The sequence below is a fragment of the Myxocyprinus asiaticus genome, chromosome 31 (genome assembly GCF_019703515.2).
Source record: "Myxocyprinus asiaticus isolate MX2 ecotype Aquarium Trade chromosome 31, UBuf_Myxa_2, whole genome shotgun sequence".
In the NCBI taxonomy this organism is placed as follows: domain Eukaryota; kingdom Metazoa; phylum Chordata; class Actinopteri; order Cypriniformes; family Catostomidae; genus Myxocyprinus; species Myxocyprinus asiaticus.
This window is the reverse complement of record NC_059374.1, coordinates 34669365-34690377: the sequence shown is the minus strand read 5'-3', so window position 1 is coordinate 34690377 and position 21013 is coordinate 34669365. Positions and strand designations below refer to the sequence as shown.

The 21013-nt window shown below is 35.9% G+C and overlaps 1 protein-coding gene across 3 annotated transcripts in view; it reads left to right on the top strand.

Annotated features, from left to right (window-relative positions):
* LOC127421871 (D-ribitol-5-phosphate cytidylyltransferase-like) overlaps positions 1-21013 on the top strand; it is a 43710-nt gene that overhangs the window by 5659 nt on the left and 17038 nt on the right. For 2 of the 3 annotated variants that reach the window (XM_051665055.1, XM_051665057.1), the window contains 7 exons: positions 220-369; positions 3343-3447; positions 5104-5149; positions 6178-6275; positions 10369-10449; positions 11177-11269; positions 13763-13894. In XM_051665055.1, the coding sequence (XP_051521015.1) occupies positions 220-369; positions 3343-3447; positions 5104-5149; positions 6178-6275; positions 10369-10449; positions 11177-11269; positions 13763-13894 (705 nt within the window). The remainder of the gene's footprint in view (positions 1-219; positions 370-3342; positions 3448-5103; positions 5150-6177; positions 6276-10368; positions 10450-11176; positions 11270-13762; positions 13895-21013) is intronic. The other variant, XM_051665056.1, reaches the window with a different exon arrangement.

Genomic DNA, 21013 nt, shown 5'->3' with positions numbered 1-21013 from the left:
AAGAGTTGAATTGTATCATCATGGCCCTAACCCTAACAAAATGTACTGGAGCTGAAGACATATTTATAATTCACTCAAAAGAATATTAGCTGTGTCTTTAATCAATGATACCGATTAATTTCCAAATTCAAATAAATCATATTGTAATAATGAATAAACAGCTATACTGACAGGACATGTTTTGAATTGACGTATTGTCCACCCTTGTTGTTCTGTTAGGCCTCAGGAGCGATACGTCCTCTGGTGTCTACGGTTATTGCCACCACGTCAGAGGGCTACCTGGACCACTCACTGGAGAGAGCAAAATACAGAGCCAGTGAAATGCCTCAAGGATTTCTTTATGACATCATTTTCCAGGCCTACCAGCGGGTATGAGCAACCTTAACACTGTTTTCTCTATATTGGATTGCACCAAACTCAAATGTTAATGTGCAAAGTTAAATCCCATTACAGTTTTTACTGTCCTCTCTCACTACAAACCTCAAACACACATTGAGGCCCTCTGAAATGGCTTTTATGCTAATTTTGGGGATTTCAAAATGTATGTCTTTACATAAATAATTACTTGCAGTTATCTTGCAGTTAGGGCTCAAATCTTGGGGCAGCTTGCCTTTTTTGTTGATTGTTCCTGAGATTTGCATAAACTCTGCAGGTTCTTCTGCTCTAAGGCACCATGGTTATTAATATTATTCCCGTGGTAATGCATTGTGTGGCAAAATAGCAAAATTATAAACCGTAATTATTTAGTCCGAACTGGGTTAGCAGACCGTAAAATCAGTTTTATTGCAGTATCACCTCTCAAGGTCAACCTAAACAATGGCTGCACAGAAATTGTTATGTTTCTAATAGTGGTGAATGAAAAACCAAGTGTAGTTTACAGCAAGTTGAGAAAAGTGAAGTTGTGCAGATCTTTGTCTGAAGACATGAACTAACACTTTTTGTTTCCCAAAATGTATTTAATTTATACAATATAACAGACTGCTTTATCAGCCAGGCCGATTAAACAGCCAATACTCTGCCATTTTTGGGATTATCGGTATTAATAGCCGATAACCATGCCTGTTCGGCCGATTCACAGAAGTTGTATTTACCCCTTATGTCAGTTCCAAAATCTACCAACAATAAGTACTGTGTAAAATAAGTGTTTATTTAATCAAAGTGACTATTTTCACACAGGTGTAAATAACACCTGCCACACAGCATGCTATTTGCACCCCAATAGTCTATTAGAAACATAGAAATTTACGACAAACTGCATTGTTGCGAGTGTTGCTTCAGTGGCGTGGGGCGTAACGCTGGTGAAACTGTGCCTTTTCGACCCGGGTTTGATTCCGAGTTTGTTGCTGTCTTTTCTCCCATTCTGTTTCCTGACTCCTCTCTTAATATTTTCTTTACACGAATTATTATAATATATAAAATGAATATGAAGGTAGTTTTACTATAGTAACATTGCAGTAACCATGTTTTTTGGCAAAAACCATAGATTTGATGCAATTAACAATGGTATTACTACAGTAATATGGTGTTGTTTATGTAGTCACCATGTTTAATTTTGTAGTTACTATGATTTTACTATGAAATACCATTGTGATATTATGGTTACTGTAACCATGGTTAATTTTGTAAAGGAGGTTTAGGGTTAGGTTTAGGGGAAGGGGTAGGGGTTAGTGTAATGTGTCTGTGGGGCTCTAAATCAACACAATAAAAACGCTGCAGAGATGCTCCTATACTGTTAGTGTTTAATTAGGGGTGCAAATAGTATCTACCATTATTTGAACCATGGGGTTGGGGTGAAAATAATATTTGCCACTATTTGCACTGGGGTGTAAATAGCATCTACCTTTATTTGCACCATAATCTGCATTATTTTATTGGAATTTTATGTATGTCTCTTTTTCTATCATTAAATCATTAATGATTATGAAGTCTTTACAGCAATAAATGCAGCAAAAACAAGGAGATTAATGGTATAGTGGTCAACCTATATGGACTGAATGGCCGATGCCGACACCAATAGAGATCATGGTACCCGACTGACGATTTAATGCTGTAAAGACTTCATAATCTTTTAATATGACTAACCCCTTAGTCAGACTTTCACATTTCACTTACAGATAGAAGTGTCCAAAAGTAATATATATAGAATCATAGGTCTGCTGAGAGAATCATTTCCTGGGTGCTGAAGTTTTTGCTGCTGGAAAACTTTGATTTTACAGTCTTGTTGTTTTTGGCTCTGTAATATTGAACATTAGCATCAGTTTTCCATGTCAAGTTGCAGCTGTCCATCCTCAATTAACTGTAAATAAAGATAAGACCCAGACATTTAGAAATACCTAAGAGTCTTAAGAATGGATAGTATCAAACCCACTCAGGCGTTATCTGACACCCCAACTCTTCTGGGAATTGTCTACAAAGATTTATATACTTCTTGCTTTTTAAACCCAATATTCTTTAAGACCCTTCCATTGCATGACAAGGTAGTACATACTTCTTTTTTATGTCATATTCATGGGGTTTGACGCTTTTTACAATAGGGGTTATTTCAGGTGGGTGTTTTGAGTAAGTCAGCATTGCACAGGCAGGTTTTTGGATGTAGCCAAAGGCCATATGTCAAACCCCTTTCTGTGGTAGCCTCCAAATGGCTGATACCATTTCAGCATGGTAACCACTGAATCTTTGAGAGCTAGTGCTTTACAAAAGAAAAGACAGCCAACCCCGTGAGGGACTGGCTATGCGTTGAAGAAAAGCAAAAAATGGCAATGGTTAAATGATTGCAAGACTCTGCAAAAAAAATTCTCCTTTAATTTGCCTTGAAATTACAGAGCCCTGTAAGTTAAGCGCTCCACTCCACCCTGGATGAAATATGACTGTAGATATTGCCCTCCTATCATCTCGGGTGGCATGATTTAGACCCTGTAATCCACCCGCTGTCTTAGAGCGATTAGCTTCAAAAACTCTATTCAGTTTTTTCAACGGAAACAGAATCAGGGGCATTTTTTGTACAAAATTCTCACATGCCCCAATGCTTATTTCTGTAAGAAACAGTACCTTATGACCTAAGAGTTAATCTATCCACAGGTGTTTGAATAAGAGTTGAATGACGGTTGATACACAGTGAACCTTTAAAAGCTTAATGGGCACTCAATGTGTGCAGATTTGGCTTATGTTACCATTTTGAAAAGCCTCCTTATCTCTAGTGCATTTATTTACATTTTGATTTAGCCAATAGTCATTAGTGACTCTGCTCATAGCTATGTAAAAGAGTGCATTCATTCAGTATTTACCAAACAAGACTGAACTGGAGAGATTCTTGTTTAATTTTGTCCTGGTTTATCCTTTCAGTGCAGTGAATTTGACTTTGAGTTTGGCACAGAGTGCCTGCACTTGGCTCTGCAATACTGTGGCACAAATGCAAAGCTCATAGAAGGACCACCGACTCTGTGGAAAGTAAGGGACATTAGGTTTGGCTTTTATTTCTGTCATACATATGATTTATGTTATATATAGTGGCCTCAAAGTATTTGGACACTTAACCCACATGTAAAAATGTCTGAATGTCTATGATTAATATAACAAAATATCAAACCAAGTTGCATTGATTTTAAAGATAGAAAGCACAGAGACTTTTGTTAGGTTTCAAATGATATAACAGATATGTTGTTCAAAATTAAGAAGTGTATTTGGTCACTTTCTTGTTGTCAAACTTTATTGGAACATGTCTACATATCATCTGTTGTTATTTTAATTGGACAGGGGTTTTCAAACTTTTAAACAGATGAAACAAGAAAATGCAGATATACAAAAACCGATGGTTTAGTTATAATTAAATACGTAAATGTATTCCTTTGTATTAAGTTTATAATAATTTTTGTGTAATAAAAATAAATACCTACCAAAATAAATGAAATAAAGTATGACTTTCTATAAAGCTGCTTTGAAACAATGTGTGTTTTGAAAAGCAGTTCCCAAATAATATATATATGTAGAAATATATTTATTTAAATTTAATAATAATAATAATTAATAATTAATAATTTTATTTATTTATCACACATTATACATTTGCACATATACAGTGAAATTCTTTTTTCACATATCCCAGCTAAGCTGGGGTCAGAGTGCAGGGTCAGCCATGATACGGCACCCCTGGAGCAGATAGGGTCAAGGGCCTAACAGTGGCATCTTGCCAGTGCTGGGATTTGAACCCCCAACCTTCTGATCAGTAACCCCAGAGCCTTAACCGCCTTAACCGCTAATAATTATTTATATGAATTTCTAATGATCTATGTAATGTGATAATAATATGCTAAATGTGAGTTCTATTGTTTAAAACTGTATAATAAAATAGCTTTTGTAACTCTTTGAACATTTTGAATGCGTTATTTCTAAACAAAATGTAATCTGATGACAAAGTAAGGTAAGTGGCAAAATATTGATATTGGCCTGTAGTTTTTTTTTGTGTGTGTAAAATGGTATCAAATTGGTGCCTCCCTAATTATCTGGAAAATATATAGCCTACTTTGTTATACGCTGTCAACATACCTTTTTTTTCTACCCAATTATTGAGTTATGTTGAGTGTATAAACCTGAAGAGAAACATTTCGATTAAACTGAAATAGCAGTAATGTCAAACTTGGTAAATAAAGCTTTTTACTTCTTTAAAATTATGAACATGAAAATTCTTAATTCATAAATTTCATAATTATGAAAATTATGATCTGAAATTTTCCACTGAACCCCTAGCACCCCTTCGCAGCCCCCTGGGGATCTCCGGACCCCAGCTTGAAAACCCCTGTACTAGGACACCTGTCAAAAGGCCTAGCATCATCTGTGTCCAGATGCCAGTTGGACTGATATGTTGTTATCTATGCAATGAAATTTGTGCATTAAGTGTGACTTAAGTGTCCAAGCATGTCCAAATACTTGTTTGGGGCTACTGTCATATGCATATTGCTACACGTAGTAAATCATTGCTAACAGATTGTCCAATCACAAAACTTACAATCACATTTGGGCATATTCCAGCTAAGCACAAGCAGTTATTTTGCCACAATCCATTTCTGTAAAGTTTATAGTGCTTAAACATCATTATTTCCTTTTTAGGTGACCTATAAAAGAGATCTAGCAGCTGCGGAGGCTATTATTAAAGGTATTTTATTTAGTTTATTTTATCTTAAAAATATAGGCCTTTTTAATCATTAATTGAAATACAATATCACCATTCACTGGAGTTACAGCAGACTTAATTTCTGTTTGATGATATATTTCAAATGTCAGGACACGGTTTTAAATGGCCAGCGACACTATTTGGCAAAATGAGACTGTTACTAATGTGTGTGTGTGTGTAAATATGCAAAGAGATTGTGAAACACAAAGGCAAACATTCAGCCATTTCAAGATGCACACACACACTGTCCTTTTTATATAGCATTTATGAGAAATTATAAAAATTACCTATTAATTACCAAATAGATAGTCAGTTTATGGGTTTGGATGAAAAATTAATGTGGAATTCAAAGTTTTGTCATCTATATTTGTGCGTATTTATGTGACTTTGATGCTGTGCATGATTTTTGTAAAGTTTCCATGCACTCAGGGTCTAAGATTTTAACTGTGGCAGTCTTTTCACCCAGTGCAATTAGCGACTGTTGGAATGTAACCCGATTCCACACTGCCAACTAAGTGTAATAAAACAACAAATTGCTTACAAATGTCCTTTTAAAGAGCAGTTTTGTACTTGGCTGATTATTAGGACCCTTACGGTTTTCTGAGGTCTGTCTTTTACAATAGAGGATCCCTCTGGCAGTATGTAAACTTTCAGAGTTAAAAGCAGGCTAAATTTCCTTTGCCTAGTCTGCTATATCCCTGCTTTTACTTGTGGTGAAAGGTCAGTAAAGAGCTTGAGTTTAAATGCATGTATTGTTACTAAGACCTATGATTAACATTGATGCCCTTCAATGTGAGAGAAGCTTAGGAACATCCTGTATCCCTGAAGTCTTTAATTGCACATTGGATTTCCTTTTGTTCTTATTTACATTACATTAAAACCCACTGTTCCTCCAAAAGATCAAACAGAATAATGCAATTTTGTTTATTCATAGTGATATCAAAGATACTCTGTAGTTTGTAGTTTATTATCCATTTAGTCTTCAAGCATTCCTTTCATTTCCCCTGTAGAGACTCTTTCGATGTCAGCTTATATCATCACAGAAGCTGATGCAGAAGCTGTCAAGCTGGCCAGAACACTCCAAAAAAATCTGGCAACCCTGAACATGGTACGTTAAAGATGACATCGGTTTATGGTTATGATTGTTGTTGCCTCAACTCACTGTTTAAAGTAGTCTCTGCTTTGGATGAATGATTCTGTTAACAATTCTTTTAGTAATTTTGAGAAAGCAGCCTTAAATCACCCTGACCATATGCTAGTCAAAAATACTAAACATTAACAATACTGTTTTTGGTAACATTATGTAATGTTTTTTTTTATTTTTTATTTTTTTACTTGAAGTACTTTTAATCACAACAAAACTCTGTTCAGAATGTGTATTTTTAACTTCCAGTCTTTAAACAACCAGTCAGTAATTATACTGATTTAAGTCTCACAAGCTTTATGTACATACAGTTCTTTTTCAAGTTAATTTTTGAGTTAAACATGATAAAATGAATGACTTACGGTTCAGTGAGTAAATAAAAATTTGACTGAGACAGTGAGGGAGTGAGTCATTTGACGAATTCAAGAGTTATTTATCCTTGAATTAGACTATAATGGTTGTGGCGCGCAAGAAATCCATCCAGCGAGAACAATGCATTTGAAAGACGTGCTGTCTATTTATTGTCTTTGTAATATTTCGCAGCGCCCAGTCTCTCTCTCTTGACTGTAAACTCTCCCCTCATTAAATTTTTTTTTTAAATGCGTTGTAAATTCAAGTGGGGCAATAAACATTGTCACTGTTTTTTTATTACGATGTTCTTTCCTTGTTGGTGGAGGAATGAGGATGTTCAAGAACCACTAACAGAACCAAACATTATGAAAATCATTCGGTTCCAGTGTTTTTTAAAGTCCTCCAGCAAAGCTTGAAATGTTTTTTGTATCTTGATTTTAAAAGCTATTTGTCTAAGAACAGCTCCATTTCCACTGCCTCCACCCCAGTTTCCTTCCACCTTCTCACCAATCAAGCTTCTACCTGCCCTACTACTACATGAGAAATCACAGATGGTTGGGGGACACTCTAGCCGTACCATTAGATATACTCGTTGAAATTGATAAGGTGTCTTGTGAAAGTGTGACCACCTTCCCATTTATTCCACTTTCATTTTGGAATCAGTCCAACTCCAGTCATGTCTTCACATTATAGCTCTCGCTGTAGGATACTTCGGGAGATCCATCTACCTATGTACTCACAAAAAGGAAATATGACGTGTTACACTCTGGCTCCGTGCCATGGAAGCCCATCCTACTATGTAGCAGTTCCAAGTTATTTATCAAATGGTGTCAAGAACATGTCCTCCTCATGATAATGTTGCAAACATGAGCGCAGGAGACCACGCAGCGTTCATCTAGGCCTGATTGGTTCCAGATGTTGCCGCTCCCCCAGGTGCCGGCCAAGGTCAGTTCTCCTCATGGTCCTGTGACTCGAAATGCTTCCATGTTCCAGGGAGATGAAAGAAAAGGCGGAGATTACAGATGAGGAATCGAATTTGTCCCAGTGCCTTTTGTAAATCTAATTCCCCATTACAGTGTCTCTGTTATAGCAATGTGGGACTTGAGTTGAGCCCGTTTCAAGAGTACAGGTTGTACCATTGGCTCTGGGTATGTGTTTTGGTTTTAAAGAACAGAGAAAGATAAGGTGATCCTTTTAGCAAGATGTAATAATTACACCAGGGTATAATGCAGATAAGAACCTACTGAGAATATGAGGTTACCGCCTAGTTTTCATCAAAGGCTTTCATCATGTTCAGTTGGGGCAAACATGTTTTCTTAGTTCTGCTTGGAAATAGAAGATTAAAGTCAAAATGTTGAAATTTTGCACCTTTAGTGTCACCAAACGGAATTGCAAAAATAATGACTGTTTTCAGATAGGTTTCATGAACACTTTCTCTGTCTTTAATTGGTTGGGCAAGCAGGTAGTCTTGCCTCCAAACTCACAACGTTGGTTGTGTCATTGTTGCTGTGTCGGCTTCAAACAAATAGGACATTGTTTTGAAAGCGCCACAGTCACAGTGACACTTTTCATGGAAATCAACCTGCAAATGGCTTACTTATAGTTGTCTCTGCATATTAAAGAAATAGTTCACCCAATAATGAAAATTCTCTCATCATTTACTCACACACATGCCATCCCAGATGTGTATGACTTTCTCTCTTCTGCAGAACACAAAGAAAGATTTTTAGAAGAATATATCAGCTCTGTATGTCCATACAATGCAATTGAATGGTGACCAAAATTTTTAAGCTCCAAAAAGCACATAAAGGCACCATAAAGGTAATCCATACTACTCCAGTGGTTTAATCCATGTTTTCTGAAGCAATCCAATCCATTTTTGGGTGAGAACCGACCAAAATATAACTCCTTTTTCACTAAAAATCTTGACATCTGCAGTCTCCTTGGTGATCATGTTAACAAGCTAGATTACACTTTCTAACACCATTTAGCACTCTGTGCATGCGTCAAGCACTAGGAAGTGTAATCAAGCTTAAGATCATGATCGTGCGTAGAGACTGCAATGGCAAGATGTACAGTGAAAAATGATTTGTATTTTGGTCTGTACTCACCCAAAATTGATAAGATCGCTTTAGAAGACATGGATTAAACCACTGGAGTTGTATGGATTACTTTTATGCTGCCTTTATGTGCTTTTTTTAAGCTTCAAATTTTTGGTCACTATTCACTTGCATTGTATGGACCCACAGAGCTGAGATATTCTTCTAAAAACCTTAGTTTGTGTCCTTCAGAAGAAAGAAAGTCATACACTACTGAGATGAGTAAATGATGAGAGAATTTTAATTTCTGGGTGAACTAATTCTTTAAGCAGGGATACAAGAAAGTATTTTAACATAGAAAAAATTACTTCAGCTTTAAAATCCAAATCGATGTACCATAAGGTGTGGATCTCAACTGTGGGGTTTACATGAAATTTAGTCCATCATAACCTAGTGATCACATTCCTCAGCTGTGGAAACTTAAGATAATATTGCGCTGAGAACACGTATGTAGTGTGTATATAAGATTAAGCCATGTAAGTAAATCTCACACGAAAAATGTCTTGATTTCCACTGTAAATCCATCAGAGACTATAAAATTCCATTGATTAAACGTAATCCTGGTAAGATGGCATTTCACTGACCGTGCATAACTCTTGACTGTAATGTATTCCTACGTCAACTTTGGACTAAACCAAGACACAAGCTTTCTAGATTGTCAGCCTGGTAATTCGCAGTGTGTTACTGTGGTTAAAAGTGAACTCCTTGGCCAGAAAAAGCAGATTTCACTTGTTGAATTATGTACAAATCTCCAATTACAATGAGAAGGGATATATGTTTGTAAATGTATCGAACAATTATAGCATTACCAGGATTTATGTGAAGACGTAAAAGGTGCTGCTTGTTGGACTAATTTCTTTTGGTTTTGGTCATTATGAAGTCTTAAAAAGTCCATATTCTCAGCTAAACTGTAAACAAGATCTCATGCCCAACCTGGTTCACATGTCGGAATAATCCACATAAATCCAAAGCACGCCTAAAGCCGCAGTTGGTTATCTTTCAAGAGCAAATAAGTCCCTACATGTGTTTCCAATAACAATTTCATATTTCCAGTTTTCTTGTCAAGGTTGAATCCGTGCCAGACGCTTCTGTTTATTTCTGTTTATATCATCTCTGTACAAGATGTTAGACACTGCCAGGGACAGGCACACCATTTGTAGACATTACAACTTTGTTCTGTTTCCATTAAAGGAATAATTCACTTATAAATGAAAATTCTGTTATTGTTTACTCACCATGTTGCCTTATGTTGTTCCAAACCCGTGTGCTGTTATTTTTCTATAAAACAATTTCATAGTTACCACATGCTGTCACGCTTTAAAAGGGCCAGAAAAAGCACCATAAAAGAAGTCCATGATATCATATAAACATGAGGGTGAAACAAAAATTAATGGCAGAATTTTCATTTTGGATTCCAATCTAGATATGGCTGTATGCAGAGCATCTGTGCTTGATGTGATGCAGTGTTGTTTCTTATAAAAAAAATTAAAAAAAATGGGCTGAGTCATTAAAACCTAGAAGTATTTGTGAATCAGTACTTGGATGGCCATGATTGTCACATTGCTTGTTTCATTTAATCTTGTGGGTTTTTTTTCTGCTTTTGCCAGATGGTGACAGACATCATTCCATGTGCAAAGGAAATTAATTCAGACTCCTTGTCAAAAACTCTGAACTTCATTCAGATATCCGTACGTCAACACTTGTGTACACATACACATTGTAATTCCATGTTATTGATGCACTGCAATGCCAGGTTAAACATACAGTGGCCCCAAAAATTATTTGGACATTCTAGTCACACTTAAGAATGTATAAATGTCATTGTATTGGATAACAAACTATCAAGCCAAGTGACATTTATTTTAAAGAAAGATAGCACAAGCACACTTTTCTAGCTAAAACTTTCACAAAACGTTTGTTTGACTTTAAATTATAAAGCAATAGATTGACTGTACAAAATAAAGACAAAAAGTATTTGGACACTTTCTGGTTGTCAAACTTTGTACAACATGTCCAAAGTTAATGTGATGATCTACTACACCCATGGTTAGTCTGCTAGGACACCTGTGTAAACTTGAGGAGGGGAACTGACTTCATACATCCACTAAAAATGACCTTTGGACCAGCTGGTTAAAAGTGATTGGGAAAACGGCAAAGAAGTGAACTTAGTTTATCTTCATTTGTTCATTGATGTAACTTGATTTTATATTTTGTTATCTAATGCAATTTAATTAATTCAATTAAGGTGTGGCTTGGGTGCCCAAATATTTTTTGGGGCCACTGCTTGTAGAAGTAATCTCATTTGCTGAGAATTTTCATAGTTGTATTTTCAGGCATAATGTTAAAAGTTTAGCCTCCTTGCAAAGTAGTTTGTTCAGACTCTAACATTATTTGTTATGTCTTTTTTTTTTTTAGGAGAATGGATCAAACTTCTCAGGGGTCCTAGAAATGGTGAAAAGTTTTGAGGACACAAACCACTCTCGTTTATATCCAGTAGTTATTGTTTGGGTAAGTTCTTGTACACCCCATTGTCCTTAGCAATCTGGGTCTCAGATGGCAAAACACCCTTTTAAATGTGTTGTAAGTGATTTTCTCAATGAAATGAAATGCAGTAAATGTCCCTATAAACTGTCAGATATCCCTGAAATAGGTGCCATGAAATATCACATGTTCTCTGTAACAGCACTTAGCTTGGTAAACAGTGGGGCAAAAGATGATCAGATTATTTGTTTAGACAATCAGAACACTTGCTGCCTGTCAGTCACTATGCATGTTCACAGGGCACCCCATAAATGTTTGTATAAGTGCAGTGTCCTGCTCCCGCGAAACGCTTGGGGTCAGACGGTGAAATGCTCAGGAGGACCCATTGCCCTCCATCTGCTCCAACACAACAGTCTCAAGTGTGTCTGTTTGTGTGTGTCTTTGGAGTGCGGCATTTTGAGAGAAAAAAAGCGCGTGGCTAATTCAACTGCTGGTCTGGAGGAAGTTTCAGAACAGCTAAAATTGCTTATAGCACTTTTAAGATCTGGTTTACATTGTTTTTACACTTGAGACTGTTCCAACTGATTATGGTAAGCTTAGGTTGTTGGTATAGTGCCAACCCTGACATTCAGTGTTTGAACACACAGAAATGAGAGAAGATTTGCTGCCATTGGTCAAACAAACAGTCCTGCCCCAAACTCCTGCCATTGTTGAATGGTCAATGTTGCTGTGTCGGGCTGGACAAGATGCTCAAACATACAGCAATGTTTTGATAGTGCCAAAAAACCCACAGTGTTTACATTTTATAGGGGAAATGAACCTGTGAATTGCTTACTCCTAGTTGTCTTTGCATTGGGGGTATTTACACTTGATCACCCGTTTTTGCTGATCAGATGGCAATTGTAAATGTCACATTTAAATGTGTTTTTGTTCATGTTTTGATTCATGTTCTTCATTTAGTCATGTCTTTTATCTTTAAATTATTGTCATGCTTCCTGTTTCATGTCATGTGGTTTCCTTGTCATGTGACCTTCTTGTTTCACCATGTTTATTAATCTTGTCTTTTCATTGGTTTATGAGTCTTGTTATCAGTCTATTTTATCATTGGTTCTTGTTTCATTGCCTGGTTATCTTGTTATTAGTTCAGTTTTCCCATTGGTTGTCATGTTACCCTTGTCTGTGTATTTATAGCCCTCATGTTCTCTTGTCCAGGGTCCAGTATTGTTTTTTTTAGTTGGCTGATTTTCGAGAAACTGTAATCTTTGGCTTAGATGTTAGTGTATATTAACTCTTACAATGCAAGATGTAGCCATGACTTAATCTGTTATTTGTATGTAATTGAGATAATTTAAGTTAGTCAGTACTGAAGATAGCTTGAGCAATTACCTTTAAAATACAAGCTTGTCCAAACCAAACACAATCTAAGAGGGGTCAAATTAAAATCAATGTTAACGTTTTGACCAAAGAAAATTCATTTTTCATCTGTGTGCTACACATCTGCCTAACAGCACTGCTGGGAGTTGAAAAACCCAAGATGTTTTGTTCCCTGGTTCTCTTTCAGCATGTTTTCCTCAAACGATCTTAATCACTGGAAATGTAATCTTTCTCTCACCTTGACTACCTTGCCTCTTAAATGTGTTTTGAAAATGCAACATCTCTGCTTCTGCAGTTCTGAGGTCTGGATCCAGTGGTGGGATTCCAGACTTTGCAGAATGGAAATATGTGCATCCTGACCAGTCCCTCCATTGTTGTGTTGGATAACTTCTACTGCCCATCATTATGTTTTCTCTTATTGTTTGAATTTCACAGATGCTTTCAACATCAATAGGATTGGGCGATATATCAAATACTCAAAATATATTCGCTTTTGGGGTTTTTAGCTAGTCTAGACCCACCTAGACCCGCCTGGGAAACAAGCAGTTTTTTTTCCTCCAGCATGTTTACAGTGCAAAGTCCCACTGAAAATGTGCTTGCAAAAAAGCAAAAAATGATTAGAATCAGAGTAAACAGCAGTTTTCCCATTTCCACAGGGGTATGACCTCTGTTAGCAATATGTTTTACTTCAAGCAATTTCCAGAATGAGTAAGGCCTGTTATTATTTGATGCGTACCGTGCGTACAAGCCACATCTTCCTGAAAATGTGAGGTAAGCTCACGGAAAAAGAAATTGCATTAATTTAACGGATCAGTGAATGCTGGGTCAGTTGCGATGGAAACTTTTTGGTAATGAGCTGGTTTTTGCTTTTTGCATGGGAGCACAACCTGTCTAAATCCACAGAGAGTGCTGAGTGTTTATAAAAAAAGATTTTAAACACTGCAGATTGAGAGAATATACAATATTAGAGCAAATGGGGTACATTTAGGGCCCAACAACGTAAAATAAACTGGCTTATTTCACAGCAATATTCTAAATAGGTTTTTTCCACAATAGGGGCTATTATTACTATTAAGTAGGGATTTTGAAGGGGTTATATTTTCCTGTTTTCAGTGGATTTTGTTTTTTTCCCCCCTTTGTTTACAGGTTCAGCTGAACATGACAAAGCAGTCCTTTGATACCCAAAAAGCAGATGATTTAAAAGCCTTCATGGGTCTGGCCTCTGAAGTCTTACAAGGAAATATTCTGCTTTATGGAATTCAGACTGATCACTCCAAGGTAATTGTTTCCATCTTAATAAGATTATAAGTGGTCTTCGCTATAGTATACAATCATTATTACTATTGCTCATATTTAGGGCTATGGATTTGAACAAACCCCATTTGTGCTACAGACATGAACGATGTCTCAAACTGTGCCTAGTTTTTCAAACCGTGCTTTTACACTTCTAATCAATCATTAATTATTAATGAATTAATCAAACTTTTTTTGATAAAACAGACAAAAATATCTGATTGACTTGCAATATAAGGAGGAACCTGAGCCCTTATTCACATTAGTGCCATCTTTGGGATATCTGAATGAAGTTCAGAGTTTTTGACAAATGGAGTCATTTTTTTAAGGGAATGAAAACAAGGCTGTGAGGGATAGACTTCAATGACATGCACTGTATAAAGCTATCAAAAAGCTCATAGATCACATCTAATTGTCCACAACTCATGTTGTCTGGAGTTTTTTGTCTACTGAAATTTCTTGTAAAGATATTTTTCAATGTTTTGTCAATGGAACAATCCAAAAATACATTAAACAAATGTACTGTACAAAATATTGAAGATACTGTATGCCTGTCCCTTACAGCCTTGTTGTCATTTCCGATAAAAAATAAAAAATGGTGCTGCTGTGAATAAGGTCTATATCTAGGGATCTCAATATCATAGAGACTTGGAGGTTAGCTCTTTTGACTTGGGCCAGTAGGCAACCACTCAGAACGGCACAGCAACATGGAAACAACCACTCAGAACACATTTACAACTGGATAGCAATGCCCTGGCAACCACCTACAACACCATACAATTTTTTCATTCAGGCAAGCATCACTCACATTTTTTCCAGTAAATGTACAAAAATCTAGTTAAATGTGTTATTGTTTGGGATCAATTCTATTAGAAATCATAACATTCAGGAAATTAATGTCCTGTATAAGCCAGCTACAGATCTGTAGAGACCAACGAACAAATTTGAATTGTGAACAGAATTTTAGAACAAAACATGTATTTACTGAGTTCACATCAATCCTGTTGTGTTTTCAGGATATTCTGTACACTGAAATAAATGACTAGTAAGATTTACTTAATTTTTATTTCGCAAGTTTTTGCACCATTTTTCTAAGTACATTTTAATGGTATAAAAATAAGTAAAATTTACTTAACTTCCAAACATAATATTGATTAAATTGAGTACATATAACTTAAACATTTCAGTTAATTTAGTAACGTTTGCTTACAAATCTGATGTACACTGTACTTAAATGAACATTGTATACGAACATTTCCCACTTTCTTTGCAAACACGTTTAATCATGTAACACATGACAGCTTATTGCATGCCATTTAGTCTATTAGACAACATCACCTTGCATTACTGACAATAGAAACAAGATTCAAAGCTGCGCACACAGACCTCAGCCCAAAAAAATTCAATCAACAATCAACATAATCTTTTTGATCATGAACAGTAATTTTGAGTAGAAAATTAACTTCACAAAACAAGAATTTACCAAGCGTACCAACAAAATCAACAATAAAATAAACTTGCAAACAGTGAAACCATGCAAGCTCATTAATAATTCAAGCCCGGTGCATGCTGGGAATACCAGCTTCAAAAAGTTACATAAAATGTACTTATTTTATTTACTTGTGAAATTTACTGAAATTAGCGAATAAATATGACAAGGGGTTCTACTTTAGGATTGATACATTATGACGAATTGTAAAGATAAACAGTCATAAATAATATTTACTTATAAGCTAGAGCATTCATTTTTACATGCTTGAATTGAATAAAAAATGTAGAATTTACTTAATATTTATAAGTTCATGCTTTAACTTATTCAATGAAGAAAGTACTTAATCTTTTCTGCTAAATGTACTTTTTCAGAGTAGATAGAAAATGTTGTAACCTAAAACATTGTTCCTGTAGCTCAATGCGTAGAGAATGGTGCTATCAATGCTGAAATCATATGTTCGGTTCCCATGGAACACATATACTGATAAAATGTATATATTTAGTGTTGGATGAGAGCATCTGCCAAATGCATAAATGTAAATGTCAATAAATGACATAAATGCAAATCCACTCTGAAATATTTTGTAAATTGTAAACTAATTAAGGACAAAGTCCAGAGTGCAGCTGCAAATTGTAGTAGATAATTAGGTTGTCTTCTGAAAGAGCTTAATATGGCCTGGACAAAAGGTCTCTGAGCTTCGGTTCCCTGCATGGTCAGTGGGTCTGAAACATGTGTCTCCTGTTGACGTGACTGTGAGAAGTGATTAAAACTCTCCACCGTACATTCGTCATTGTGGGGCCAGAGAAGCGCTGGACTCTTTGTAGTGCTGGTTCAGTCCATGACTGAGCCCCAGGTTTGTGTCGGACAGAGGAGAGAATGAAGACAATGTGTGTTCGTCGTGATAAAATGCTTATTTCTGTGAGATAGTGGAAGTGCAGAAAAAGACCATGCATAAATCACTCTCATAGGGCCAGTAATAATGAGTGTAATTCCTCCCAGATGCGCTTATTCATGCTTTGCAAAATTGCTGCCAAGACTCGCTTTGTGAGTTCTGACCTGCCCAACTACCTTAATATGTGATAGAAGTTTTTTAAATTAGCGGCCATGCCTCTTAATATAGGATATTATCGAGATAATTTTTGAGATTCAGCGCATGTCGGTAAAAGCTTCAGATGTTTTCTCCTGCTAGTCGTGGCTAAGGAGTTTTGAATCAACCAACGGTTAAATATAAACACTTTCCATTGCCTAATACTATACTGAATAAGCTATTCCATTATTCATACAGTCCAGTAACTAAGGAATTTGACTATGGAACAGAAGATCTGAAGGCTTTTAAAATCAGGGCCCAGATTTGCAAAACATTCTTAAGAATTAAACTCTTCTTAAAGGGATAGTTCTCCCAAAAATAAAAATTCTCTCATCATTTACTCACCTTCATGACATCCCAGATTTGCATGACTTTCTTTCTTCTGCCGAACACGAACAAAGATTTTTAGAAGAATATTTCAGCTCTGTTGATCCATACAATGCAAGTGAATGGTGGCCTGAACTTTGAAGGTCTAGAAAGCACACAAACGCAGAATAGAAATAATTAAAATGACTCCAGTGGTTAAATCTATATCTTCAGATGTGATATGATAGGTGTGGGTGAGAAAAAGATTAAGGCCCTGTCTGCAAGTCCATTTGGGTACATGAGTGATAAAAGTGTGCATTTGGGACAGACTTCAATCAGATGACACTTTTTTTATATGTTAATTTCTTCATATACACAGAGTTTTAAACATTATTATCTGAAAAGTCATGGCATTGATAGAAAGGGTAAAGGAACACACTTTAAACTAACTCTTAAATATTTGTTTTTATTAAATAATACCAAGCAACACCTTTCAAATCATAACACTTCTTCAGCAGTTTGTGGGTGTGTGTTTTTGCATCAGTTATTTATTTCCGATCTTTAAGGAAAGAATTGTAATTGAATTGTTGTCAGAGCAAACATTTCCACCCCTAGGCACAACTACTATTTGAGAAAAATTGTATATTGTTTGGTGACGCTATTTCAACAAAGTTTAACACTTAACTTTTAAGATAACGCTGCATAAAAACTACTTTGAAAAGTACACTGTCAGAAATCTTTGTTAAAATTTGCAGTGAAAAGGGTAGTGGTGATGGAGGTAGAAGATGATGTTGGGGAATTATGTTGCTGCAGTCTTTCAAGAGGATTGTTGATTGGAATCTTGTGGTTTGTTTTTTCTTGCCAGATGTTGGTACATGTGGAGAACTATGCTCATGTTGAGAGTACATTTTTTATTTTATTTTTTTTAGAACAATGGCATTTAATAAGGATCAGTAAACAAACGTCTTGTAAATACACATTTATTTGTATTATTAATTCTTTTGCTTAGTTCTGTGCCAGGTACTGTTTACCATAGCTGTGTCCAGTTTGGTCAGTAACTTAGAAAAGTTTCCATTGCCTGAGATTTGTGATTATTTTGTTGCATTTTTGACCCAAAGAGTTTTAATAGAATTTGACTGATTCTTTCAACGCTTCTCAATAGAACCATGACAGGAACACCCATGTTATGGACCTCCAAGTGTCTTGGGTATTTCATGCTAATTACCCTCCACATATATTGAAATGTAATGTGTTTGTGTGATGTTAACTTACAGTAAAAAGCCTTATATAAGAAATAACTTTCCATAGTATGTTTGTAATGTGCAGAGTTTTCAATTAAGTTCCTGTTAAATCCAGGCTGAGGGAAGTATCCAGCTAGGAGCCACACAGACCTGTAGAAATGTTATGAAGTAATAAGAAGAATTAACTGGAAAAGGAAAGCTCGTCAAGACAAATTTTGAATGTTGGCTTGACAAAGTTCCTTGATGTTTGAGGGTTATATACAGTAGGTCTTACAAACAAGGAGGCAGAGATGAAGGTAGGTAGGTAGATAGATAGATAGATAGATAGATAAATGGAAAAATAAATGTATGGATGGGTAAAGAAAAGAACTAGAAAGAAAGAAAGAGAAAGAAAGACAGATTGAAACAAATGGAAAGATAAATGTATGGATTGATAAAAAAGAAAGAAAAGAAAAAGAAAAAAGAGAAAGAAAGAGAAAAAAGAAAGCTTGAAAGATAAATGGAAAGATAAATGAATGGATGGATAAAACGAAAAGATAACAAAGAAAGAAAAACAAATGTTTGGATGGTAAATAGAAAAAAGAAAGATACATGGATAGATAAATGTATAGATAGATGAAGAAAGAGAAAGAATGCTTGAAAGAGAAATGGAAAGATAAATGTATGGATGGATAAAAAGAAAAGAACAAGAAAGAAAGAAAGAAAGAAAGACTGAAACATAAATGGAAAGATTAATGTATGGATTGATAAAAAGAAAGAAAAAAGGACAAAGATAGATAGATAAATGGAAAGATACATGTATGGATGGAAAAAAGAAAGAAAGAAAGAAAAAGAAAAAAAGAGAAAGAAAGCCAGACAGAAAGAAAGAGAAAAAAGAAAGCTTGAATGATAAATGTATGGATGGATAAAAAAGAAAAGATAATTAGAAAGAGAGAGAGAGAAAGAAAGAAAGAAAAAAGGAAGAAAGAGAAAGTTAAATGGAAAGATAAATGTATGGATGGATAAATAGAATGAATGAAAGAAAGAAAGTGAAAATATAAGACATTACTAGATAGCCTAGTTTGATATATGTAGCTTAAAAGCTTTAGGATGAGTTACAGTTTAAAATGTTGGTCATGGTGTAGGTATTTTGAACAAACCCTAACCCAAGTTTGGGATAGTTTAGAAGTATGTTGGCTTTGTAATAGGGGTTTTAAAAACCTGTTTGGTTTCATAGAGTTTCCAACACTATATTGTACATCAAAATAAGGTGTCAGTAAGGTGATCTAACTGTGTGATAAAGGTCATTTCTGGCCCCATCAATGACTGGCCAATGAGTGACAGGAAGTGTCACAGAATCTCTCCCACACACGGGGCCTAGTGGTCTGTCACTTGCTGAAAAGGCTTGTCACAATGATATATGGCCGCTCTAATCCCTCCTGTGAGAGTCCCACAGTTTAACCACCCCTCACTTCCTTCTCCTCAAAGCATCCAGCCGAGGAATCTTAAACCTGAGAGGAGATTAGCTACTCCTTAGAAAAGAGAAAGAGAGGGAGAGACTCTCTTACCTGCACAGATCCACACCTGAAAGAACGTTTTTTGAAACTGGATACTTAGAGGGTTTTTCTGGGTTTTTCTACCAATCTAGGTGCATCCTGAATTTTACAGTACAGTCTTTCCAGCAATAAAGCCTTTAGATGGTGTTTGCTTAACTTTGCTTGCCAGTAGGTTCATATTTTGTGGGTTTACACAAAAGAGTTTTTGTACATAATGGAGGTTTGTTAAAAGGATAAATACCCCCTGGAGTCACGAGTTCGAATCCAGGGCGTGCTGAGTGACTTCAGCCTGGTCTACTAAGCAAACAAATTGGCTTGTTTGTTAGGGAGGTTAAAGTCACATGGGGTTACCGCTTCATAGTCGCTATAAATGTGGTTTGCTCTCGGTGGTGAATTGTGCGTGGATGCCGCAGAGAATAGCGTGAAACATCGGGTTGATGGTCTCAGACCTGGAGGCAACTGAGATTCGTCCTCCGCCACCCGGATTGAGGCGAGTCACTATGCCACCACGAGGACTTGGAGCACATTGGGAATTGGGCATTCCAAATTGGGGAGAAAAAGGGGGGGAAAAAATATGGAAGAAAAAAAAGGGTAAATACAAAACAGGGCTCAATAAGGATTATACAATAAGGATTTTTTCCCCCTGTTGGGCCAGCAGTTGCCCTGCCAATATTATTAATGACCCCACCACAAAAATGTTATTTTTAGCAACATATTTTCAGAATGTGTTAACTTTTGTTGTTGTTGTTATAAACATTATATTTTCTGTACTATGTCCAACAATTTATTGTTTTTAATTTGCAATATCTCCATGGTATTTATATATTCATAAACATACTTTTGCTGGTAAACGATGGCTTACCAGGCAAAACTTTATTTTTTATTGATCATTTTCAACCCATTTTCATAAGTTTGAAAAATCCTCATCTATGTTAACAAGCTAGAACTTTACTTCATTGCCGTATTTAATTTAGCAGAATTTGTACCAACAATGTTGAATACATCACAGAAAACCAAATGAAAACCAAAAAATACAGCACTGTCATAATAGAGCGCAAGAGTACCCATCCACTTTTTCAGCCGTCTTGGTTCCAAAAGTACAGTGGCAAGAAAAAGTATGTGAACCCTTTGGAATTAACTGGTCGTCTGGATTAATTGGTCACAAAATGTGATCTCATCTATAATAAAGTCACAAGTATAGACAAAGCACAATGTGCTTAAGCTAACAACATGCAAACAATTATAATCATTCATGTCTTTATTGAACACATCCCATTGAACATTCACAGTGCTGTGTAAAAAGTATGTGAACCCCAAGGCTAAAGATGACAAAAAAGCTAATTAAAGTCGGGAGTTGGCAAACCTGACTATGAAACTAGATTGGAGGTGTGGGTTAGAGCTACTTTGACTTATAAAAAGCACTCAAACATTTTGGGCCAGATT